Raw genomic sequence first — 27,563 nt, 5'->3', positions numbered from 1 at the left:
CCCAATAAACTGACATAAACAATAACTAATACATGTAAACTAAGCAAAAGTTTCAACGTCAACAGACCATGACTGAGGGGGCAGGGCCAAACAATCTCCATGGAAATGAGATATAACAATGCTTATACAAGTGCATATCAATTTACCAAATATCATTGACCTACCACTATTGGTTCCCCATAAACTGACATAAACACAAACTAATACATGTAAACTAAGCACAAGTTTCAAAATCAATAGACCATGACAGGGGGGACAGGGCCAAATAATATCCATGGAAATGAGATGTAACAATGCTTATACAAGTGCATATCAATTTACCAAATATCATTGACCTACCACTATTGGTTCCCCATAAACTGACATAATCACAAACTAATACATGTAAACTAAGCAAAAGTTTCAAAATCAATAGACCATGACTAAGGGGGCAGGGCCAAATAATCTCCATCGAAGTGAAATGTGCCAATGCTTATACAACTGCATACCAAATATCATCGACCTACCATTAGTGGTTCCCCATAAACTGACCTAATCACAAACTAATTCATTGCTGACGCCGCCACTGCAACCACCAAAGCTGAAAAACAGCATATCTGTCACACTTTTTGACTCCATCAAGGTGAGACAAAAATTAAATATATGAATTAAAAGGCACTTAAGAGCATTGACCCCCTTTTTCTGTGTTACAGATGATTTCCATAGAATTTTTTTATCTGAGCTTATTAAGATCTTGCCCACATGGAAAAGGACATGTTATAATCTATTTATCACATATTATACAAATGCTTAAAAAAAAGAAGGAAAAAAAAATATCATTCTGTCTGGTATGATCCTACAATGTTTGTCCGCCACTGAAATAACATCATTATTAAGAAGCTTCCTAACCATTCAAAACTATAGTCCTTGAATATTATTATGTCAATATCAGATTTTCTTTTAGTATTAGTGTTCTCTATTTCTTAAACAAATTCCACAGTAATTTTAATAATAATAAGTTTATCGTCCGTCATTGTTGTTAAGGAAACGTTGTCACCATTTATGAAAAATACATGTCAAGGTGTAATACCACCAAATCATAGTAAGTCACATCCGGTTGCATACGAAAAAGGGTTGAAAAAAATATTCCAGTGAATTTGACGGTTGTAGGAAATTAATCCTACATTTCATTGCAGTAAAAGATTTCTGAGTCATAAACTATTATCTTGGGTGTTTCAAAGCACCATTATTTTTTTATTTGGTGTTTCTATAGAATATTTTGGAAACTTGAGGTTACATGGTTACTAAAGCTTGCACACAAGAAAAAGAGGGGTGAAAATTTGATTGGTTAACTTCCAGTGATGGTTATTTTCTTAAATGCAATGGAATGTTATGTGAAATTTTGTCTTTAGTACTGGACAGGATAAAACTTTACTCATGCCAAGTATTTCTTTATTTGAAACAAAGATAAATTCTGCACAATTTTTTGAAAAGTGTAAATTTAACAAAGACTAATAGGGGAAAATCAATGGTGGTATTACACCCCATAAATGATATAAATATAAGACATATCAATGTAAGTTTGGCATTGAATAATTTTTAAATGCTTTTAATTCTAACCCAATAAATTTCACAGTATAAAATTACTTTTCTGAAAGAATCCCTTTTTACATACACAAAAACCTACAAAGGAGAATCTTGACAGTAAGTTTTATACCTTGATCAGTTCTATTCCTTGGATTACAGTAAGAGAAACTTTGTAAAAAAAATAAATAAAAATTATTTCATTATTTATTGCTTAAGTATTGTCTACACTGAAGTGTTTCTATGAATATTAGTGCACAAAATCATGTATACATGATGAAGGTTCAAATAATAAAATCATTTATACAATAAAGGTTCAAATAATGACAGCATGATCAAAAAAAGAAAGAATAAAGATTATTACAATATTGCAAAAGATATATATGTCTCACCCATGTGTAATTTTGATTCTACGAATGTATAATGCAAACGTTGAAATTTAAATGGAAACGCTGTATGGCAATCTCTTCAATCGTCAAAATGAAGGACGAACATCTAAAATACAGTACATGTAATTTAGGTGGCAGGGCAACCTAATCTGCAAAGAAATTCGATGTGCAGCTGCATACAAAATATCATTTACAAACCATAGGTGGTTCCGCTTAAACTGACCAAATCAGATATAATTGCAATGCAGAATTTTCAAAGTAGTTGAACCATCTTTGGAGAAGTAAGAATAAGTAATCTCTATTGAACTGAGATGTGCCAATGCTAATATAACTGCATTACAAATATCATAGATTTACCATTAGTGGTTCCCCTTAAACTAACCTAATCGTATGTTTTAACACGTAATTAAAAGTGTACATGTCAGAAGTCCCTCGTCTTACCATTAGCGGTTCTTCTTAACCTAACCATATCACAACTGTGGAAACCTCTGACACTCTCACTAGAATGTTCCCAAGTCTCAATTCTGCTTTTAAATGATTAAAAATAATTTCAAATTTCAAAACTTTTTAAAGATCATTCAGCAATATATAGGGTAATCATTAAATATTTTCAATTTTAGTGCACTTTAAGCTTTTGTCAATTTGGTCACATTAAAATAGACATCTTTACCTGTCAAAAAACAGTTTGACAGGGTTAAAATCTATAAAATATTAAAAACATGAATGTTTCCAGTTAATTGCAATAGACATTCTTGATCCTGAGTATTACACAACAGTATATCATGGCATACACTGGTTTGTTAATCTTGAATTTTTAAAATATTTCTTTGTTCAATGTCCTCCATTTCTTTCAGAACAAATGCCACATTGTATCTAAGTTCATGAAACTTTGATGTTGGTACCTAAAACAGAAAACAAATTATTTTTGAAATGTCAGAAAATGTCAGAATAATAATATTATCAAGTGGATGAATAGACACATAAGAAAGTGAAACAGAACTGTGTTTTTCTAGCTTTTCTAACAAGGATTGACATTTACAACCAAAAAAGTCAAAAAATAGAGATGGCGGCGAAAGCTGACAAAATCATCTGGATTTTAGCTACATTTAGGCCTGACAAACATAGAGCACATAGTTGTTCTGTAACTTGTCATGGTGTAAACAAAAAGAAAATATCAAGTCAATATCTTCAAGCATGACTAAAAACAGTGTGGAAAACTGAATATATGAGTGATTTTTTTCAAGTCCAAGGACCATAACTCTGCACAAAATTATCAGACTGAAACAAAAATTTGAACTTGATCTGTAACTTGTCATGATAAAACTATATACCAATTGTCAATCAATATCTTCAAGCATGATGAAATAAACTGCTTCGCTGAGCGCAGCTGTATACGCCCGCAGAGGTCCAACCCTGAACAGTTGGGGCAAAAATGGACACAATATTCAAGCTTGATACAGGTCTGAATTTGGATTGTAATTAAATATTTGACATATTATAGGTTTCTGAATAAATGTAGTCAAAGAACTTGAAATTGGTTATATGAATTGAATTTATATTCAATTAAAGATTTCTTGCTGTTGTGCAATACACTGTGCTATTGTGGAATACTTAGTAAATCTGTTTTCAGACTATAAACAAATAAAGTTCAATTTCTTCTCAATGTCATATTTGAAATTTATGAAAATCAATAGGGAGATTACATCAATAGCTATAAATAATTCACCAAATTTTCATGCGAACTGCTTAAAGCATTTTTGAGTTATTGTCCAAAAACTGGAAAATCCCCCCTTTTTTAATGAATAAAACCCTGTAACTCATAAACGTAAAATCTAAAATTTATAAAAATCGAAAGGGAGGTCATGTCTTTAAATATAAACAATTCACCAAAATTTCTTGAAAGTTGGTGAAAGCATTCTTGAGTTATTGTTGGAAAACTGGAAAATCCCCCCTTTTTTAATGAATAAAACCCCAAACTCAGAAACGGTAAATCTGAAATTTATAAAAAACGAAAGGGAGCTCACGTCAATAGATATAAACAATTCACCAAAGTTTCATGCATATTATTTAAAGTGTTTTTGAGTTATTGTCCGTCATGTTGATGATGGACAGACAGACGGACGGACAACGGTATACCATAATACTTCCCGTAAACGGGCGTATAAAAAAGTGTAGAAAACCTATAATACTCTAGCATAAGATATGATTAGTAGTTCTCTAATATAGATATGATGTAATACAATGTGTATCTATTTTCAAATTACAATCAAATATAATTAATAGTTCCAAATATTTTTTCTTTCATTTTTCACAAACTAATATAGATTTGTAACTTATCTATAAAATGTCAACAACTTTTATCTACACAATGTAATGTAATGAAATATATACCTTAAAAAAAAAATAGATTATTATCTAATTAAAGGATTTCACTTAATAAAAAAAATATATATATATATGGTATAGACATGTAGCATTCAGAAAATTAGTTTATACAAAATAACATATTAACCTGCCACAAAATTCCTCAAACAATTTACCAAAGAATGTCCTTTAAAAATTGAGTTATCTCCCTTTGTACAGATATATGGTTTAACATAGTACTCTAACATTAGTTATGGAGTTTTTTTATGAACCATAACTCTAGACTAAATCATCAGACTGGAACAAAATTCGAACTTGATCTATAACTTGTCATGATAAAAATATATACCAAATATCAAATCAATATCTTCAAAAACGAAGAAAAAAAGTGTGGAAAACTGAGTTGCCGGACTGACGGATGGACAGACGGACTGACGGATGGACAGATGGACAGAGTGCAAACCTTAAGTCCCCTACGACTTCGTCGGTAGGGGACTAATAAGCAGCTGCGACAAAAGCGCATTTTATTCCCGTATTGTGCAAATACAATTGTTGCGAGAATAAAAAGAAATATTTAGAAGGATCTAATGAGAAGTTAGTAAAATGGCTCCGTAAAAAAAAAAAATGAGGATATCTTTAGACTATAAATATTGGGTCAAATTGACTGTTAAAAGTTCCATAACTCTGAAACGGCAAAAAAGAAAATTTTCAAAATAAAATATATAGTCTAAATTCACAAATACAAACAACAGTGTAAGTTTGTAGTAAATTGATAAATGCATACTAGTGCAAGTGAATGACATTAAAAAAATTGCCTTTTATAAATCTGACAATCAAAGTACCATAACTCTTCAATGAAAAATAGGAAAATTTTCATAATGATGCTTTCTTAATTTTACTTTAATCTGACAGTCAAAGTCCTGTAACTCTTGAATGATAAACCAGAAAATTTAAAAACTCTAAAGAGAGCTTCTTTTCATTAATACCAAAAATAGCCTAAGGTTTTGAGGAAATCAATCCCAGCATACTGGAGTTAGTGCACAATATGTGAAAAATTGCCATAAATCTAGGGGTTACAGTCCGGTAACTGAAATTTTTTAATCAAAAGACAACTTTCTTCCATCAATCCTTATGTTGCGTTAAAATTTCATTGGAATTGTTAAAGTAAATTTAATTTATCTTACAAAGCGTTGACCAACAGACGACTGTGGTAAACCATAATATGTCCAGTCTATGACAGAAGTATAAAAACATGAGAAATTAACAAGTTCTCATTGAATGTCATGGAAAAATCAATTATTATGATGCGACATCATGAAAAGAACGCTAATACCTAACTTTTGGATAAAAGGCTGTTTCTATTTAGTCATTGATTCATTATGATAATGGCCAATACATACTTATTTGAAATACAAGCTACAACACCATATTGTGGCATTATCAAACCTACTCCTATTGGCACCTGGCGCAATGCAAGTATGCAAACATTGTTGAGGTGCAATGCAAAAATTGGGGATGTTCATTAAGAATTCAAACTATAACTCAGAAATATAAGTTCTCAAAATGACTCGAATTAAGTGGAAACGATATAAAATTAAGAAGATGTGGTATGATTGCCAATGAGATAACTCTCCAGAAGAGACCAAATGACATAGAAATTAACAACTATAGGACACTGTACGCCCTTCAATAATGAGCAAAACCCATACCGCATAGTCAGTTATAAAAGGCCCTGAAATGGCAAATGTAAAACAATTCAAATGAGAAAACTAACGGCCTGATTTATGTATAATATAATGAATGAAAAACAAATGTGATATACAGCAACAAACGACAACCACTGAATTACAGGCTCCTGACTTGGGACAGACACATACAGAATGTGGCGGGGTTAAACTAGTCCTAACCTAGGACACAATGTTTATTGACCCCAAAATACTCAATACTACATATTTATCTCAGTAAATATAATATTCTGTAATATTTTAGTACACATAAAAATGACATCGAATAGATAATAGATCAATAAGTAGCACTATACAAAAACAACTAAATTTTATTAAAATTTCATTTTCAGCTGTTTTTGTATACTTCTTAATATTCCTAAACTACAGAAGAAAAATATGTTTCCATATCTTGTACTGTTAATGAGTTTTGATGATAATTAGTTTTATAAACATATGCACCAATATTAAAACATGTAGGCAGTATTTTGTGGTTAATCAATAGAATCATTTAATAGCTTTACCTAACAACAAAATTATTTTTATTTACCTGTGTTTAAAGTTATTGCAAATGGCTGATATTTTTGTTCCAGCATATTGCTTTTCTTTAATTGTTTAACATTTCATACCGATATAACATGTTACTTTTATTATTCTTCTCTTAGTTTATTTATTTTGTATTTACATTGTATTATAGGTCAAATTTATTTGTTCAGTGTATGTTCAATGGTGTTCATATGTCCTTTGATTGAGTTAAGCTATTTCAGTTGATATTTTATAGTGTGTCTTTCTATGTTGTGATGTTACACTATTGTTTCAGAAAAAGGGTGAAGGTTTGGTACCATTAAAACATTTAAACCCGCTGCATTTGTTTGCACCTGTCCTAAGTCAGGAATCTGATGTTCAGTAGTTGTCGTTTGTTGATGTGGTTCATAAGTGTTTCTCGTTTTTTATATAGATTAGACCGTTGGTTTTCCCGTTTGAATGGTTTTACACTAGTAATTTTTGGGGCCCTTTATAGCTTACTGTTCGGTGTGAGCCAAGGCTCTGTGTTGAAGACCGTACTGTGACCTATAATGGTTTACTTTTATAAATTTTGACTTGGATGGAGAGTTGTCTCATTGGCACTCATACCACATCTTCTTATATCTATTTATGACCACTGACCAGCTATAGAAATAACAGTTGAGGTGGATTAGGGGTTTATAGATAAAAGATGATAATGAATTCCAAATAAAAGTACATTTCTATATTGGAGCTACCAGGAGAAAAAAAAACCTATCTGGAGCTATAGAGGGAATCAAAATATAAATGTACAAATATTAAACAAATATAATTTCACAATATTTAATGTTGCTGATGTTAATGCTAATGGTTATTTCAGATTTTCTTGAGGTGAATGTTTTTAAAAGAAAACACAAATTAAATATTTTATTTTTAAACTACAAAAAATAAGAAAATTCTACTTTGTGTGAAACACCATATTTTCATTGTATACAATTATATTTTTAGAAATCCCATAAGAATCCTCTAGACTAACCAACTGATCATTTTATGTACACATGCATAACTTACTTTTTAGGAAAACGTTAAAAACAAAATATATTGTTTTATGTTCTAAATGAAAAAAATCCATACTAACTGGGCCAGGTGATCAGCTATAAAGCATAAATGCAATGTGTAATTAAACTTCTGAGATCATTAATAGTTGATGTTTATCCAGGTGGGCTGAGTTTTTACCATATCAGAAGCAACTAACTGACTTACATCAAGGTCAATAATGATGTAACTTCTCTTGCCAGATTTGATTTTTGATGCACAGTATATTTAGAATTGCTGAAATGGAATGCTTTCTTACTGGTCAAAACCTAATTTATTTATGATTAAAGGCCAATTCTGAAGTATCCACATGGTATATTTGTGAATTATATTGAGGTTAATGAGGTTCAAAATCCTTATTTATTCAATTGTGACACATACATTTTTGTCAAATTTTTTTTTTGAAAATGTAGTTTAAATGAAATTAGCTCCTAGATGGGTGCCCCTATATGCATGATTTTAGCACATGTTGTTCATTGACCAGTTATCTTCAAAACCATGTCTCAGATTTCCAAAAACACCCAATTAAATTTAGCGATTTCTTATGAATTAAGGTTGAAAAATTAATTGAAGGTTTATGAGAGAATGAAATACAATAGGAAAAATCTGAGACACGGTTTGAAGGTTAAAGGGGCACTAGCTGTCAAATTCATGTTAACCGATTTGACTCAAATTCTCGTATTTGATTTATAACAATGTAAAACATTTATCCAAAGTATTTTAGTCTAGACGCCATCTAATTACCTATCGAGTTGACCTCCGAAAACCTCGATGGTCATATAAGCGATATAAACATAAATATAGATATAAATAGAAAGTGGACTCGTGCAATTGATTTTTCTGGGTCTGTTTAAGTAAATATTATAGATTAAAAATATATGTTAATCATTGTTTTTACCTGTATAAGAATGATGTTTTGTGGATCGAATCAGTCAAACAACTGATTTACCTTTGTTTCACTTTCAATGTTGACATTCTTTTCCTCAACATGCACAATGCATGCGTTATTAATCTCTAGCTAGGGGTTAACTTGAAGTTCACATGCATATGGATTCAAAGAGGTCGAATTATTCACTTGCAAGTGAATAATTCATCATCAATGTTTCTTAGCTTATTTTGACAAAATTGAACCATATTGGCCGCTAAAAGCGAATTATTATTTCACTATTTCACTTTCATTAATGATTGAACAAAAAAAATATCATATTTTAAATTTTCATATATCTCGTGGCTAGTCCCCCTTTAATTTCATTCAAAATGGACATCACAATCTAGCAACTAATTACATAATTATCAATTATGTAATAATTATGTAATAATGAAATTATCACCATCTTTGTTCTTCTTTCTTTTGGTTCTTCATTTATAAATTTTAGAGCTGGATGAAAGAAATTACATCCGTTAAAATTTGTCTGATTGTGGGTGAAAAAATCTTTGTATTGTGCTACCTTAATGCTCTTTTTAGCCATTAGTTATTCTTATAAGGCAAGTGTCAAATCCAGGATTTAAAATAAACTGTTATCACAGAGATATGTCTCACCTTTTTGTAATTTTGATAATGCAAATGTTGAAATTAAAAATAGCAATACTTTAACATGTAAGTTATGCAAATATTAAAAGTCGATGAACCATGACTCAAGGTACATGGCTAAACAATCTCCATGGAAATGAGATGTGCCAATGCTAATACAACTGCAAACCAAATACCATTGACTTATTAGAAATCGTTCCCTTTAAACAAACCTAAACACAAACATTAACTTGTAAACTATGTAAAAGTTCCAGAAGGAATACAGCAACCCCAAGCAATTAATTTGACAATAAAAACTCATTTTATATTATTATTGTCAGAGGGTTAAGAAATATGTATAAAAATTTAATAATTTTGCCTGAGTTTGTGGAAGTTCTTCTGCACCAGAACAAGCTCTTTCTAATTCTAACAGTGCTTCTTTTTTTTTGGCTTATTGCATAACTGATTTTATTAATTTTTTTTTTACCCTTATTCACATGTTCATACTTATGTAATATGGTATTTCATAACATACATAAAAAGTATATAAATGTCATTGTTATATCATCGGTTTATAAAATCAAAACATATTAATTGATGCATATATTAATGAAAACATTACATAGTATCTCTTGAGACAGGAGTTAATACATGTGACTGCAATATCAAACCTCTAATGGTTATTCCTATGTTATGAAATGATTTCTTCCTTTGATTCTCTTAGCAACAATCAATAACAAATGAAACAAGATATGTTTTTATAATGAAATCTTGATGCAGGTTGTTAAATAATGTTATTACTTTCATAAAAAAAACCAGCAAAAACATATGGCCATTATAATTGGGTTTTTTCATCTATCACGATTATTTGTTGTTTGCATTTTCTCAAGTTTCCTTTAAAATTGATAGAAAAAGTTTAACTTCAGGCAAAGTCATCGTTTTCTATATTTTAAACTTCCTAAATGGGAAATTTCCCAGAAAAAACCCTCTTATGAAAAGATTTATTGGGATATATTCCATACAATGTATTTACAGTTGGATTTAGTGATATTGTATTTCACATTCTAGGAAAATTATAAATTTTAAGATAAACACATTTTAATCAAATCATCAATAACAAGATGTTAGGCAGCTTTGGACACCCTACATTGTAAACGTTTTTGTTTTTTTTAACAATCAGTAATTAGTTTTTTTAGGACACATACCTACTTATAGTTAATCTATAGAGAAACTAGGAGATGAGACCTGCCTGTTAGCTCAGTCTTCAGTGATGGTGTTCAAATTTTGAAGAAAATATTAAGATGCTCTTAGCCTAAGAGTTGATATTATTGCAACGTGCAGAAAGAGTGCGATGAAAGGTTATTCAGTCTATAACTAAACTTCTATAGCTGTAGGGGTCCATAATTATATTCCCCCCTAACTTTCTTTTGACCAAGTGATAATTAAACACCTTTACCTAACTTTCTTTTGACCAACTGATGATTGAGTCTTTCTTTTGGCCAATTGATAATTTAATTTATCTTTTGACAAATTGATACTGGAATATATTTACATTTACCTAGCTCACTTTTGAACATCTGATATTTGAATACTGCATTTCTCTAACTTACTTTTGACCATCTGATAATTGAGAACTGCATTTCCCTAACTTTCTTTTGCCCATTTGACAATTGAGTACTGATGATTAAAATTTTCATTTTGATCAACAAGTAACTGAATACTACATTTCCCACATATGTTATATGTAAACATTTAATATTCCCATAATTGCAAAAATTCTTTTTGGAAATCCTATCAGAAAAAGATGACACGACTTCCACAAACCCTTCTTAACCTGTAATGAGGTGATAGGCAGATCAACCATCATAACAGGATAAAGGATGTGTAACTTTACAATACTTAAAACCAGCTCCATATCTGCATTTAAGGCTCAACTCAAAATAGAAAACTATCATTTTCTTAACATTTTACAATGGTTTCAGGAGATTTAAAAAAATAAATGATGACTAAGGAATATGGAGGATGAATACCAAATGATAGCCCGTTGGAGGACATAAATCTGACCTACTAGAAACCATTTTCAAAGTATAAGAATTGAATCTTTTGTTCATCCTTTTTCACTAAGGCAGCCATCATGAATAATACAGCAGATATTAGACTTCATCTTTGACTTATCATACATTTATATGATCATCATCGTATGGTGTTTATATATCTCAACTTGTTCGAATTGCTCATATATGTAACAACATATCTTAATGAAAGAAATCTCTGAATTACTTTTCTTTTTTTCTTTTTTTTAAAGACATGTAATCTTATTTGAAATTTACATTTTTTAGAGATACATAAAGTACCGGTACCTTATCCCGGCCTCGTTAACGTAAGTATATAGCACTTCAGTGATAAGGTTAGTGATGCAAGCGATATTATATGATGTCCTATTTTAAGTTTATCTAGTATTAGTTTTGTTTGATCCCAAAATAATTTCAGATATTTGCATGTCAAAAAGTAATGTTCAAAATCTTCAATGACATTACATATATTACATAAAGGAGTTTTAGTTATTTTCCAGGAGAAAAGTAATTATTTGGCTGGTAAAATATAATATAGAAATTTCCATCTTATCATTTCCAATTTATTATCTTGGATATAGTTAAAGATAAAGTACAACATTTATTCTCTTTTCCTTGTATTGTTATCTAAATTAAGCATTCTTTCCCATTTTTGAAATCCTATTGCTTTCTAATAACATCTATTTAAAAGGGAGATGTAAATGTCTTTGGAGGAAACTTTTTTTTATTGATACCATTTTTCCTTCTCTATCTTGTCAGAAATTTAAATTCGGAGTTGGTTGCAACTTTTTGTTTAATTGATTCTTCTTTTGATAGCTCTTGTATCCACTGTTATGGTATTGCTTTCATCAATTTAGAATATTTTGAAAACCAAATAGCATGGCAAGATAGTTTATTTAAAATCATATTTTGATTAATTTTTCCTTTATCATCAATTATGTCATTTACAAATAAAATTTTACTGTTTATCCAATTTTTGAAAATAAGACATTTACCACTTAAGGTGGTACCTAACACTACAGGGAGATAACTCTGTAAAAATCAGCTAAATGTTTTAATTACGTTGTATTGTTAAGGAAATATTAAGCTTCTCAATGATCAAAATCAGTGTTTGTCAAACTGTTATATAACCAATGAAATTTTTCTGATAAAGTGGTTGGTTCAAATTTTTTGAAATTTTTATATTTTTGTCAAATGGTCAAAGTAAACATTTTGTCAAAATTTTATGAAAATTAAACGAGCCAAATTAATATTAGTCAAGGTGTTGGGTACCACCTTAATTTGATATATTTATTGCCCCATATAAGTTGCTGTAGATGTCTTTAAACATGGCTGTGAGAAAGAATTGACAAACTCACAGAAACTAGGATCCATGATATGATTATTTTTTTAAGTAAAATTCTGGAACAATTTCTTTTAGTATATTAATCAAATTAATATTGTTAAAGTTCATTTTAAATATAAGGAATTCTTGAGTATGGTTTTATCTATCTAGTTTAATTTGAAAACCTTTAATTTTTTTATCTTGTCTTAATCTACAGGCTAAAATCAACAAAAATTATAGAACTCGCCGGACACCCTTGATGAATCCCTCGCTTAATGCTGAAGGGTCTTGAAATCCACCCACTATTTAAAATGCAACCCTTTATATCTGTATATATAATATTTATCCACTTCAGTAAAGATTTCTGAAAGCCAAATTTCTTTAATGAACAACACATAAATTCCCATTCTAGCAAGTCAAACGCCTTTGAAAAATCTAAAAAAAGGATAGCCCCATCTACATTGAATTTTTCTGAATAGTCTATGATATCTTGGATTTGTCTAATATTGAACGCAATATATCTGTTTTTTACATACCCTTTTGATCACTGTGAATAATTTGATGCAATACTGGTTCAAGTCTTTTTGCAAGAGAATATGCTATAATTTTGGTATCTACATTTAATAAAGTAATTGGTCTATAATTGTCTAAATTTAATGGGTCAATTTTCTTGTAAATAAGGGTAATTAATCCTAGTTTCTGTGAGTTTGTCAATTCTTTCTCACAGCCATGTTTAAAGACATCTACAGCAAAATATTGTAAGTTGTACCAGAAAGATCTATAAAATTCAATTGGAAGACCATCAATACACGGTGTTTTGTTAAGTTTCATTTTAAAGACAGATTTTGTATTCCTCAATTGTCAGTTTTCCTTCAATTTCATTACTTTCGTGTGTAGTTAGTTTGCAGTTTATTATAGTATTTTCAATATTATTCTCTATTTCTCCTAAATCTGGCTTAGTTGAAGTATATAAATTAACATATTAGTTCCTCCCCATTTCTAATATTTTACCTTGATCTTCAGTTATTTCCCCTTCATTGTCCGTAATAGCAGTAATATTTTTCCTTGTCTGTCTAGATTTCTCAAATCCCAAAAAATATTTTGTATTTTTTTCGCCTTCTTCTATCCATTTAACTCTAGATCTAATTTGTGCCCCTTTTATTTTATCAGAATATAGAGTTTGTAGTGTTTCTTTGGTTTTCTTTATTGTATCTATTATGTTCAGCAAATTATTTTTTCTTTTCATCAAGGTTGCTATCATGAATCTCATTCAAAAGTTTCAGTTCTTGATCGAATTTTGCAATTTCATTTCTTTTATGGTTAGCTTTAATTTTACAATGTTCAATAGTTGTCTCCTTTACCTCTATTTTAAACAGATCCCACACGATTGCTAAGCTTTTTCAGTTTCTTAATTTTCCATATTTATCAATTAAAGTGTTTACTTTAATTATGTATGATTCGTCTTTAAGTATACTTACTATACATTTTTAATTATTACAAACTTTTCAAAACATTTACTAAATTTTATCATCGCTACAAGGACATCATTTGTAAAAATAAATCAACTTGCAGATATGATATATGTTTAGGTATTTCACATCCCATCTGTTATGGTAATAATCTATAAAGCACAGAAATGTTGTCATTCACCTCAATGCTAACCAAACCTTAAAACAAGGGATATAGTTACAATACTGTTGTCAAGTAATTAAAGGTGACATTTTTGAAATTAATATTGATTCATTCATAGGGATTTTAAATTGGAAATAAAAAAAAATTATTCTAAAATCAGTTGTGGGCATGGTACAGGTTATATTCTTCTCGTATAATTTATGATGGCATGATACTAAACCCCTAACGGGAGGGATTGTGGTTTATTTTCATATTATGAAGACATAATCTATCATAAGTTTAATTGAAGTCTGGAGCTGGCATGTCAGTAACTGCTAGTTGTCCTTTGGTCATTCATGTATATCATTGTCATTTTGCTTAGTTTCTTCTTTTATCTATACATACATCAGACTCAGATTACTTTTAAAGTGAGTTTTACTGTGCGTTTTGCTCAAGGATCCGGAAATTTTTCCACACAATTTCGGTCATTTTGAGATGATTGAAAAGTTGGTGCCCCTTTCCAAATTGTCGATGTCAACTTGACTAGATTCATATCATCAACGAACTGCTGTTTCGTCGCATTTACTAAGTAAATGTCTTACCATTACCATGAAGAACAGTTTAGGGAAGGCAATAGTTTAAAATTGAAATGATTTTAATGACTCAAAAATGGTAAATCTCTTAGACATTGCATACGTTTCTTTCGATTTGACAAAAGTTAAAACCGAAAGTTTGCGATAAAGTACGAATAATTCCGGATTCATTTCCGGGATTTGTTTTGTTTATCAAATTGACAGGAAATCACCGGCTTTTTATGTTTTTTTATTTTATTACCTTTAAAAGTGTTTGAATGTAACAGACAATAGTTGCACTCGTTTAATTTAGCATGAAATCAATTTGCATTTTACGATTAAATATTAAATTTGCTGAAGACAATTTCACGCATGCGTATTATATAGTAAATAAAGCACATGAAAAAATAATTTTTTCTCCGTAAATTTAGGTTTAATTTTCAAATCTGATTTGATGATTGTCTTTGCTGAAAAGTAATTAAATAATGAATACACTTTTCAGGGAATTTCAATTTTTGTTAAGAAATTATTCTGAGCTTGTGATCACTGTCAGGTCTGAATTAAAACCACAGGTAATAAAATGCTTCGCTGGGGCGCAGCTTGATACGACCGCAGAGGTCGAACCCTGAACAGTTGGGGCAAGTATGGACACAACATTCAAGCTTGATACAGCTCTGAATTTGGATTGTGATTAAATATTTGACACAGCATAGGTTTCTGACACAGAAAGAATGTGGTCTAAGAACTTGAATTTTTTTAATTTACCTACTATGGCCCAATGTCCAAAATCAAAATACATGGTTAGATTCAGCATATCAAAGAACCCCATATATTCAATTTTTGTTAAAATCAAACAAAGTTTAATTTTGGACCCCAACTTGGACAAACTTGAAAACTGGGCCCATAATCAAAAATCTAAACACATGTTTAGATTCAGCATATCAAATAACCCTAAGAATTCAATTTTTGCTAAAATCAAACTAAGTTTAATTTTGGACCCTTTGGACCTTAATGTAGACCAATTTAAAAAACGGGACTTAAAATTAAAAATCTAAATACACGGTTAGATTTGGAATATCAAAGAACCCCAATAATTCAATTTTTGATGAAATCAAACAAAGTTTAATTTTGGACCCTTTTGACCTCAATATGAACCAACTTGATAGCGGGGCCCACAAATAAAAAATCTAAATTCATGGTTAGATTCAGCATACCAAAGAACCCCATATATTCAATTTTTGTTGAACTCAAAAAAAGTTTAATTTTGGACCCCAACTTGAAAACTGGGCCCATAATCAAAAATCTAGACACATGTTTAGATTCAGCATATCAAAGAACCCCAAGAATTCAATTTTTGTTAAAATCAAACTAAGTTTAATTTTGGACCCTTTGGACCTCAATGAAGACCAATTTAAAAAACTGGACCCAAATTAAAAATCTAAAAACACGGTTAGATTTGGCATATCAAAGAACCCCAATAATTCAATTTTTGATAAAATCAAACAAAGTTTAATTTTGGACCCTTTTGACCTCAATATGAACCAATTTGATAGCGGGGCCTACAAATAAAAAATCTAAATACATGGTTAGATTCAGCATATCAAAGAACCTCATATATTCAATTTTTGTTGAAATCAAACAAAGTTTAATTTTGGACCCCAATTTGGACCAACTTGAAAACTGGGCCCATAATCAAAAATCTAAATACATGTTTAGATTCAGCATATCAAAGAACCCCATATATTCAATTTTTGTTGAAATCAAACAAAGTTTAAATACTGGACCCTATCTTGGACCAACTTGAAAACTGGGCCCATAATCAAAAATCTAAACACATGTTTAGATTCAGCATATCAAAAAACACCAAGAATTCAATTTTTGTTAAAATCAAACTAAGTTTAATTTTGGACCCTTTGGACCTTAATGTAGACCAATTTAAAAAACAGGACCCAAAATTAAAAAATCTAAATACACGGTTAGATTTGGAATATCAAAGAACCCCAATAATTCAATTTTAGATGAAATCAAACAAAGTTTAATTTTGGACCCTTTTGACCTCAATATGAACCAATTTGATAAGGGGGTCCAAAAATAAAAAATGTAAATACATGGTTAGATTCAGCATATCAAGGAACCCCATATATTCAATTTTTGTTGAAATCAAACAAAGTTCAATTTTGGACCCCAATTTGGACCAACTTGAAAACTGGGCCAAAAATTAAAAATCTAAATATATGTTTAGATGCAGCATATCAAAGAACCTCATATATTCAATTTTTGCTAAAATCAAACAAAGTTTAATTTTGGACCCTTTGGACCTTAATGTAGACCAATTTGAAAACTGGACCCAAAATTAAAAATCTAAATACACTGTTGGATTCGGCATAACAAATAAATAAATGTGATCAAAGATTTTACAAATCTAATGCGCCATACTGTGCAATTAAAGATTTCTTCTTGAAATTTTTCAATATTTGAATTTTGAAAAAAAAATAATATTTGAAGAATAATTTTTTTAATTTCTGAAATCTGAAATGAGAAAAAATTGACCCCCCACAATTTCTTTTTATCCCCCCCCCCTTTTTTTTCCCCCAAAAAATTCTTTCCCTCAAGATATGGTCATAATCTCAATTCAAATTTCCAATGGAGTTGGCAACCATAATTACCCATTTAAATTTACCATAGTGCTAACTTAATCTATTTTATAATAGAATTAAAAATATAGTGTCAAATCTTTCATATGGATTTTTTTGTAGAAAAAAAAAGATGCAACATTTGCAGATATTTTTACTGGTCTTCCTTTATAAATATGCATTTCTTTAAACATAATTTAAAAGCAGTGTAAGGGAAGTAACCAAAACGTTGTATTTGGATTACCTCCCTTACACTGTTTTAAATTATCTTTATTGTTCATTAACCATTACTTTATACATAATTTAAAAGCAGTGTAAGGGAGATAATTTCAATGATGTATTTGATTTATCTCCCTTACACTGCTTTAAATTATGTTTTGTACTAAAGTATTTGTCCATTAACCAGGACAACCTTGTTATTCCCCCTTTTTTGCCCCTAATTCCTAAACGGTTTGAGCCATAACCCCCCAAAGCAAATCCTAACCATCCCTTTGTGGTATGGAAACTTGTAGTATAATTTCAGAGCGATTCATACACCGTTCCACAGTTATTGTCTGGAAACTAGAAAATGCTTATTTTTGGCCCCTAATTCCTTAACTGTTGGTACCATAACCCCCAAAATCAATCCCAACCTTCCTTTTGTGGTATTTAACCTTATGGTCAAATTTCAAAAAGATCCATTTACTTAAACTAAAGTTAGAGTGCGAAAACCAATGTGTCTTCGGACGACGACGACGACGACGACGCCAACGTCATACCAATATACGACCACAAAATTTTTTTGCGGTCGTATAAAAAGTGATTAGCGATCATTAGCCAATGTTTCCCGGAGGCATTGATATAGATATTAGGAGGGCCCTCAGGATTATCAAACTACTGAAGTGGCAGTTTAATTACAGGAAAGGCATTATAAACAAAAACAAGTGATCACAACTTACACAAGACAGTGCAAAATGGCGATTAAGAAATCCGATTTCAAACATTTAGTCAATGAAATGACCGAAATTACTTCTTTAAAAAAACAAAATTTGTCCTAAATCCCAATTACTCGTTTAGGACAAATAGTTTCATCTTAGGACATGACTGGCATATATGACCGTTTCCGGACCCTTGGTTTTGCTGTGTGTTTCTTTATTCCACATTGGCTAGAGGTAAAGGGTGCAAGATTTTTCTCGCTGTGTTGAAGACTCATTGTTGTCTCTTTGACACAGTCTCCATTTCCATTATCTATTCTATACATAAGTATTATATAACCGTAAAATCTAATTTACTTGATTCAAATACACCAATTATTTGACTTTGATATATAAGTTCATTCAAGCATCGAGAGTTTAGGTAAGTTTAACTGTACTCAATCAACCATTTATTTGAGGTTTCCAATTAGAACTTGTGAAAGGTAGTCAAGGACTGGCACAATCCCAGCAATCTCTGATTAGTGGAAGATACCAAAAGTCATCTTGATATTTAAGAGCTTACCTCAAATTTATGAATGTTGCCATTACTTAAAGTCATTTCCATGAGTACTGTTGGTTCTAATGCTCTGTTTAATACACTGAAATCAAAAACAGTTACTTAAAAAAAGTTACATTGAAAGAATGGCTGTGCCTATCAAAATCTAATACACCACATACAAACCTAAGAAAAATAGACTATAAGATTTTTCAGACCTGCAGGCTGTAGTAGTTGCTAACACCATCCTTTTCCCGTTAGTCCATTCAAACCTGCTATAAAGGTTACCTCTTTTTAGCAAAAACCTGTCTTGGCAGGTCACCTTCTTCTTGTCAAGTTGTATTAATAACTATACATTTTGAACCTTAATTCAAAGGTCACCTCTCTTGTAAGGTTATTTTTCTTTGGTCCCAAGGGTGACCTTTATATATAGGTTTGACTGTATATTGGTATCTCACCATCAAATTTAAAGTCAGTAAAACATGACTAAAATAGGCAAATATTTGCCTAAGATAGACAGATTTTGATATTATCAAGTTACAAAATATTAATGGATTAAGTACTTTATTGTACTTCAAAACATGCCTATTCATATATAAATGACATACTATATATACATACACAAAATATTTGCCACTGGACATTAAGCAAACAACAATCAATCATAAATAATACTTCATAAAACACCTAATTATAAAAATAAACATTTAAATTTTGGAGCATGACCCAGGTAGAGAGGATGGGGTGCTTCTAAACTGTATGCATTTAACATGTTAATGCTACTAATATCAGAAAATTAATTTCCATTTCTAACTGTGTGATGCTCAACTCAGACAAAGATATTTGTTATACCTAAACATAAATAAAACCAAAAAAATCAACCATGACCTGAACCATGAATTGCTCTTTATTGTATAAATTTAATTCTTGGTGCATTCATGATGAAGTTTCTTAGTGTCTGATAGCATAAGTACTTGACTTACGAACTATATTACTTAGCTATTACAGAGAGATTGATAGATGACATGCGACATCATTAACATGTCAAATTTGTCAAAAACAGTTTACAGAGTACACAAGCTGAAATGTTTCGCCTACTCTACTGACCATGACTGATTTAATGTTGAAAGACTTAAACATAAAGGTTTTACTATTTAGTATCACATAAATTTAACATTATCAATCTTAGATGACAATAAGGGCAAGATCAGATAAACCCTGGCAAACAGACATGTACACCTTACAACCATTCCATACAACAAGTATAGTTGGTCTTTTGCTTATACTTTCAAAGTAAGAAACCAAACTGTGAAACCTTAACATTAACCAATGAACCATGAAAATGGAGTCAAGGTCAGATGAAACATGTCAGACAGACATTCATTCCATGCACCAAATATAGTTGACCTATTGTTTCGATTACTAAGAAACAGACTTAACCAGGAAAACTATATATTGACCAATGAACCATGAAAATGAGGTCAAGGTCTGAAGAACCCTGCCAGACAGACATGTAAACCATACCAAATATAGTAATCCTATTACTCATAATAAGTGAGAAATTCACATAGCAAGATAACAATAATTTTTTTCTAAGCAGTTGCTTAACCATGAAAATGAGGTCAAGAACAATATTAATGGACTATATGACATACGGAAACTTCGTAACATAAGGTATCTGCATACAAGGTATGAATCATCCAGGTCTTCTACCTTCTGAAATATACAGCTTTATACAAATAGATAGTTTGGCTGCCGCTGGATAGTGCTCCCTATGTCCCGCATTCAGCGACTATTGTCACTGGCAGGACAATAAACCTAATTGCTTAATATTATTTTAATGTCTTAGAATTTATCCAACCTTGTAGATATTGCAACATCTGCTCTCCACTTCAATGAATCAAGTCTGGGCAATCTTGGTCTGCTCTCCAAGGCATAGGTATCTATGTGTGGTCGTCTGTTAAATATAACATAAAATGCTTTATATGATTTGTTATAATATATCATAAGTTTATTGTACTTAAAAATTAGTTGGATAAAAAGACTGATGTCAAACCCAGTTGGTGGCTGGCAGCAGTTGTTACTGGCAGACCTTATACAGTATGGGGGTGAAAGGGTTTTACATCTACAGAAAGAAAAGCTGATTGAGATTTCTAAAAAATGTAAAAATCCTTTCTGGAAGGATGTTTTACTATGCTTTTCTATCGCAAAACCTAATACTGAGAATTCTGTCAGTGACATTTTATCATTAGATATTTTGAACTTTTCTTCTTTGGATGATTTCCCATATTATATTCAATGGAAACAAGGAGGTGTGCAGTCAGTAAGTGACCTAATTAATAAAGAAAATATGATTTTTTATAAATTTGAGCAATTTCAAGAAAGAGTAAAAATCAACAATTTTATCAAATATCAGGGTCTGATTTCAAGAATCCCTCAGACTATGAAAAAATACCTTAAAGAGAACTGTTTAAAGCAAGATTTGGATAAGCCTGATAATGGTGATATTTTTTTAAAGAGAATTATAGGTAATGTGAAAGCCAAATTTGTATATAAAAATTTAGTAAATAAAGTTATTGAACTACCAACAGTCAAGTTTTCGAAATGGGAAGAACTGTTGATTATTGATACAACAGAATGGTCAGAATATTTCAGGATAACCAAAAAATCATGTAGAGATGTTTATTTAAGAACTTTTCAATACAAATGTTTGCATAGAATCATAGCAACTAATACCTTTTTATACAAAATTAAATTAAAAGACACCAAGATGTGTACTTTTTGTAAACTTGGTGAAGAAACCATTGAACACCTTTTTTTTGAATGCCCAATAACTTTTCAATTGTGGCAGTCTTTTTCAAATGCAGTAAAACTTTTTTTTGTAAACTTTGTTCTTAACAAAGAGAATGTGTTTCTTGGTTGCAAACATGAAAGTTTATTACTGAATCTGTTAGTCATAATTACAAAAAACTATATATACAAATGTAAATTAAATGAAACAAAACCAAATATGGTTGGGTTAAAGAATAGAATAAAGAAATACAAATTTCTTGAATATTATATTGCAAAGAAAAATAATAGAGTCCAAGTGTGTGAAAAATTTTGGTCTCCTTTACATGAAATATTTTTCATATAAGTGAGAGAATAAAATATCTATATATCATGAGCAAATATTTAGCCTTGAGTTTTTTTTTTTTTTTTTTTTTTCTTTAAAATATTTTGTTTTTAAAATGTAAGTCAAGATACATCATGTACATATTGTAGCAAAGCAAATGAGTGAAGAGTATTTGTATTGTATGAGAGAAAATCAGAGAGCGAGAGAATATAATCAAATAAAATTTATATGTAACCTTAAATACTACATGTATAATTATAAAAATCAACTTGTCAGTGATATATATTGTATACTGAATTATTTTTTATATGTAACCCCTTGATACCCTTGTTAGGTGGTAGTGTAGGGGTACATGTATATTAAATCCTGACTATTGAAAAACAAATAAAAGATAAAAAAAAAAAAGTTTATTGTACTTATAATTGCTATCAAAATATACCAAAATTTCCCTCGTTTCTCACTTTTAGAATTTTGTACCAATTGAAAGGTATTTAATATATCTAGATCGAAATCTAGGCTTTGCAAATACACAAGTGTTGACACACTAAACTGTTTTCAGTATAAGAACTATTTTAATGGATAATTAATGACCTCTCAAAGTGTAGTGTTCTCCCAACTTTTTTTCAACTAGCACCATGTGATCTGAAATAGCACCATTTCCCTAAAAATGTAGCACCACATTTATAATACATTCTATCATAAAATCTATAAGATAGCACCGTCGTAAAAAATAAAGTTATGTGTGGTACCATGCATTTATTGTGCTATTAGGACTTCAAGAGAATAAATAACTGCACTTAATGAGTTCACATTGAACTAGGCGGACTAAAACAAATGTCTGACCCTTTCATCAATCATAAGAAGTCACTCCAAAAAAAGAAGGCACAACAAAACCATTCTAGTACAGGAAAGTCTTGTCATGGCAAGTAAGAATATACATTGGTTATGAGTGGGGATCTTAAACTGTTTTTGTTATATTTAACAATTAATGTTATAGGGGCAGGGCAGACCCCCCCCTCCCCCCTTTCCCCCTGAAAAAAAAAAAAACTGTTGTGGACATAAAAATGTTCTTTACAAATTTTTGACATTAGGGTCAAAGATCAAAGACACGGGTAAACTTCAATGTGACACATCTTTTTGATGTGAGCCACCCATTTGCCAAATATCAAAAGTTTATGTTAAAGGTTATTTTGGGACAAGAAAATGATCCAAAAAATCAATTATTTTTACCTTCAGGTCAAACGCCAAATTCACTTGAAGGTCATAATACAAGACACACTGTCTTATGGTAATACATGTATACCTTTTGTTGAAGAGGAGACATACATATTTTTAACCTATCATGTATAATATCTGAAATACATGACATATAGACCTACCCCAAAAGCTTAAGCCCACACACTATGGATTAGGAAAATAAGGTCAAAGTCATATATATATATTATGTGTCATAATACTAGAGTAATCCTCTAAAACATATCCATATTATAAAATATTAATGACCTGTATTGTGAAACAAAAAAGCATGAAAATTGCCTCAAACGTTCTTTATGTATACCCTCAAAAACCCACAAAATCTTGCAACAATTGCCCAGCTTCTGAAGATCTGTTGGTTTGAATTTTCATTAAATGGGAAAACCTAAAGTGTTAGTTTTCTATTGTCATTCAGCATTCATACAGGATAAGACTTGTGAAAATATTTATAACATCAGAAAGAACATTAATAATAGATACAAAAGTATGAATTAATTCTCAATGTCATATTAGAAATTTATGAAAATAAAAAGGGAGCTTACATCAATAGATATAAACAATTCACCAAAGTTTCATGAGAATTGGTGACAGCATTTTTGAGTTATTGTCAGAAAACTGGAAAATCACCCCTTTTTAATGAATAAAACCCCATAACTCAGAAATGTAAAATGTAAAATTTATAAAATTCTAAAGGGAGCTTACATCAATACATACAAACAATTCACCAAAGTTTCATAAGAATTGCTGAAAGCATTTGTGAGTTTTTGTCTGATAACTGGAAAGTCCCCCCTTTTTTTATGAATAAAACCCTGTAACTTGGAAACGTAAAATCTAAAATTTATAAAAATCAAAAGGGAGCTCATGTCAATAGATATAAACAATTCACCACAATTTCTTGCAAGTTGGTGAAAGCATTCTTGACTTATTGTCCGAAAACTGGAAAATCCCCCTTTTTTTAATGAATAAAACCCCATAACTCGGAAACGTATAATCTAAATTTTATAAAAAACGAAAGGGAGCTCACGTCAATAGATATAAACAATTCACCAAAGTTTTATGCAAATTGGTTTAAGCAATTTTGAGTTAATGTCCGACATGTTGACGACGGACAGACGGACGGACGGACGGACAGACGGACAACTGTATACCATAATACGTCCCGTAAACGGGCGTATAAAAACATGTTGCTATATATTATAATATTATTATTTGGACTTTTATTCAGTGTGTGAGTTAGTCAGCCATAGCTTAGACATCATTAACCTTTAAAAAAACTGTGTTTATTCCTATACTGAACTTCCACGAAAAAATTCAGTAAAAACCAAACAGAATCGCCTATTTGTTAGTTTTAAATTCAATCTAAAGTACATTATATATAAATTCGAAATTCAAAGGTATGAATGACATCAGATGTTTTGCAATATACCAATTGTATTGTTGACCTTAGGTAGCAATACACAGTTAGGAGCAGGGCTTCCAAAACGGTCATATATTCCGGACTTGACCGAAACTTTCATAAAAAGACCGGCTGCTCTCAGCCTCAAACGGTCAAATAGAATTGGTGTGCCACATTTTGTTATTCAAGGCATTTTCATGAAACGGTCATTTCAATTTTTACCAACTATCGATCGATAAAAATGTCCGTTTGGGGCTTTGGGCATGTCCGTTTGGGCATTTTAGTTTATAATTGTGGCAATCTATTTCACAAAGATATTTCGGTCATAATTGGGTTTAATAAAACAGAAGCAGCATATTTCAGATACTTTGAAGTGTCTCAGTTAGTCTAATCCTCTGGGTACATAAATGTACGGCTTGGTCTTTAGCTTGTGTACATCAATAAAAAGTAGAAAAAACACGTTTTCTTTTATTTAAATAACAACAAGCTGTCAAACAATTATCCCTTCAATAAGTTATATTGAAGCCATAAATCATTCACTGATTACAGGTTTGTTACCTTTGATGAGGTGTCCTTAGCTTATCTTTATCAATAGAATTAATGATGCATAACAATGTACATAAAGGTAATCCGGTAAACGAGGTCAAACATGTAAGCGTGTATGGAACAACATCCTATTTAATTACGCTTTATAGATATTATTTTAAATGAGCATTCAGTTTTAAAAGTATCCTGATATTTAAAAGTTATTCTTCAAATAAGGATATTTATAAATGAATAAGTATGATATATATTATTTTATTTAACACTGTACATCGTATTAAATACTGGGGTACTCTCAAGGGGAAAATTTACTAAAATATATAGGAAAAACCAATGGACAAATTTCAGTCAATAAATGATTTAACTAAGTTAAATGGTGCCGTGATCACTTCTAAATTATATCAAGAGAACAATGCCTGCTCCGAATTTATTCAGACAATTTCCGATGTTATAGAGAAAGAGGTGATGTCCGACGTAAAGTTAAGTCCCGCCGTGGGAATTATGATCGACTAAGGTGTAGTCTAGGTATTGACGCTTTAGATCAACTTATGAGGATAAGCTTAGTAGGTGTAGATGTTAAAGACTTTGACCCTGTTCCTGCTATCCGCAAATGGCAATCCGTTCGTAACCGCCATGTTTATCAGAACAATGCATTTAGCAAGCTCATGAATGTAAAATCTTTAATTAGACTAAATGAACTCTAATCTTGTGCTGTGATCTGTGCTTCTTTTCAATGTGCTCATTGTAATATTTATTGCGTGTGTTTGTCAGCATTGTGCTCTTCTGACATTTTATTGTTGTTATATGCTTACATAAAATATCATGTTGTTATTCATTAAATTATTTATCAACTGAGTATGTTTTTATTTATTCCTTATTTTCTAAATCAGGTTGGGAAATTGTACAAAGAAAAATGTTATCACTGTTCAGTAGATTTTACACGGTTTAAAACAATATCCTTCATCGGGCCTCCTCAATGTTATCTATAAATACCGCATCAGTTGTAAAAGTCACGTGGTCAGGTAATAAATACACAAAAAGAAAAGTATCACGTGTATTGATGATCAAGTTGTACTGCAATTAAAGCCAACATCAACAGTTTCAAATAAGATGGCCTTAATTTACAAAGTGTTAAGTACTCACAGAGAGAAGATAGATTATATAAACAGAAACAAAAACATGAGAACAGTCAGGTACTGAAGCTGATTGATGCAATGATGGTTACTGTATTACGATACACAGAAAAATGACACAATACCGAGGATAATATTTTATTTATTTTTAGAATGAAGAAAACAAAACAGTTATAAATAATTTTATTGCATATAACACTACTAATTATTTAGACACATATATCAATTTATGCATCCTCTCAGTTACATTTAAGTATCCAGCTGATCATTGACCGTCATAAATAATTCTTTGAAAAATGTCCGGCTGTCGTCAGGAAATTTTGGAAGCCCTGGTTAGGAGTGTGGTTTTGCATTTTGGCCCATGTGGATTTTTCAAATGAAAGTTATTGTGCAATACAATTCATTTATAGACAGCTGATGACTACTTTAGCCTTCAAAGTGGGTTTATAAGAACATGAAGATTATTTTTTACATGTTTTATGGGCTATATTCTGTTTGACTGTCCGTTTTTTCACAGCCAGACCGGCCATAGGTCTAGAAATTATTGTAATGTTTACAAACACTTTTTTTTCACACGAACTTTTTGAAGCAATTTTACAAAAAAATGAGACGAAGACATAAGATTTTTATTTGATCTCATGATAGATATATGTAAACAGCTTCGGAAAAAGTATCACTCCAAGAGATTGAAATTCTACTTTTGGTCAAATTTGGGGAACTATGTGACATCTTTACCTCCCTTTTTGCAATATTTTATAGCAAATAAATGCAAATTGTTGCCATGGATACACCAAAAACAAATTATATTTAACCATTTTAATTACTGGATAACAAATCTATGGAAGATACTGATTATATACATATGCACACAAATGACACAAACCATAAGCTTGATTTGTAAGAAATCAAGGAAAAGGAGATGGTAAAATTTATGAGGGTAAATTTTAATTTTTTTTCCTAGCTGTATATTGCTACCTTAGTTATATCAATGTTATACAATTTGTTTTGATAATCAAAAATCTACACATGTAATTCAATACTTATATATTCATAAATATATGTAGAATAACACTTTAACAATGATCTAATGATACAAACACCTTTAGCACTGCAGAGTGCTGTGAAAAATATTGAAATGAATGTGATGTGATAATTTAATTTTCACTATATATCCTAAATTTTTATGGGATTTTTTTCACCATATATCTTACTTTTGAGAAAAAAAAAGTTAAAAACAAATCCAAATTGTTTTTTTTTTTTTTTGTGTACAACAAGTATTGTATGGTGTAAATATCAATATATATTACTTTGA

General features: G+C 30.5%; 1 protein-coding gene across 1 annotated transcript in view; it reads right to left on the bottom strand.

Annotated features, from left to right (window-relative positions):
* Positions 1-1,757: 1,757 nt before the first annotated feature.
* The window catches only part of LOC127715488 (COMM domain-containing protein 5-like), a 61,733-nt gene continuing 35,927 nt past the window's right edge, over positions 1,758-27,563 (bottom strand). The window contains exons 5-7 of the mRNA XM_052221549.1: positions 20,672-20,767; positions 18,838-18,913; positions 1,758-2,854 (exon numbers count right to left, since the gene is read on the bottom strand). Of these exons, the coding sequence (XP_052077509.1) occupies positions 2,753-2,854; positions 18,838-18,913; positions 20,672-20,767 (274 nt within the window). The 3' untranslated portion in view covers positions 1,758-2,752. The remainder of the gene's footprint in view (positions 2,855-18,837; positions 18,914-20,671; positions 20,768-27,563) is intronic.

The sequence above is a fragment of the Mytilus californianus genome, unplaced genomic scaffold, assembly GCF_021869535.1.
Source record: "Mytilus californianus isolate M0D057914Y unplaced genomic scaffold, xbMytCali1.0.p SCAF_9, whole genome shotgun sequence".
Classification (NCBI taxonomy): domain Eukaryota; kingdom Metazoa; phylum Mollusca; class Bivalvia; order Mytilida; family Mytilidae; genus Mytilus; species Mytilus californianus.
The sequence above is the reverse complement of the archived record's forward strand: the minus strand, read 5'-3'. Positions and strand labels throughout refer to the sequence as shown.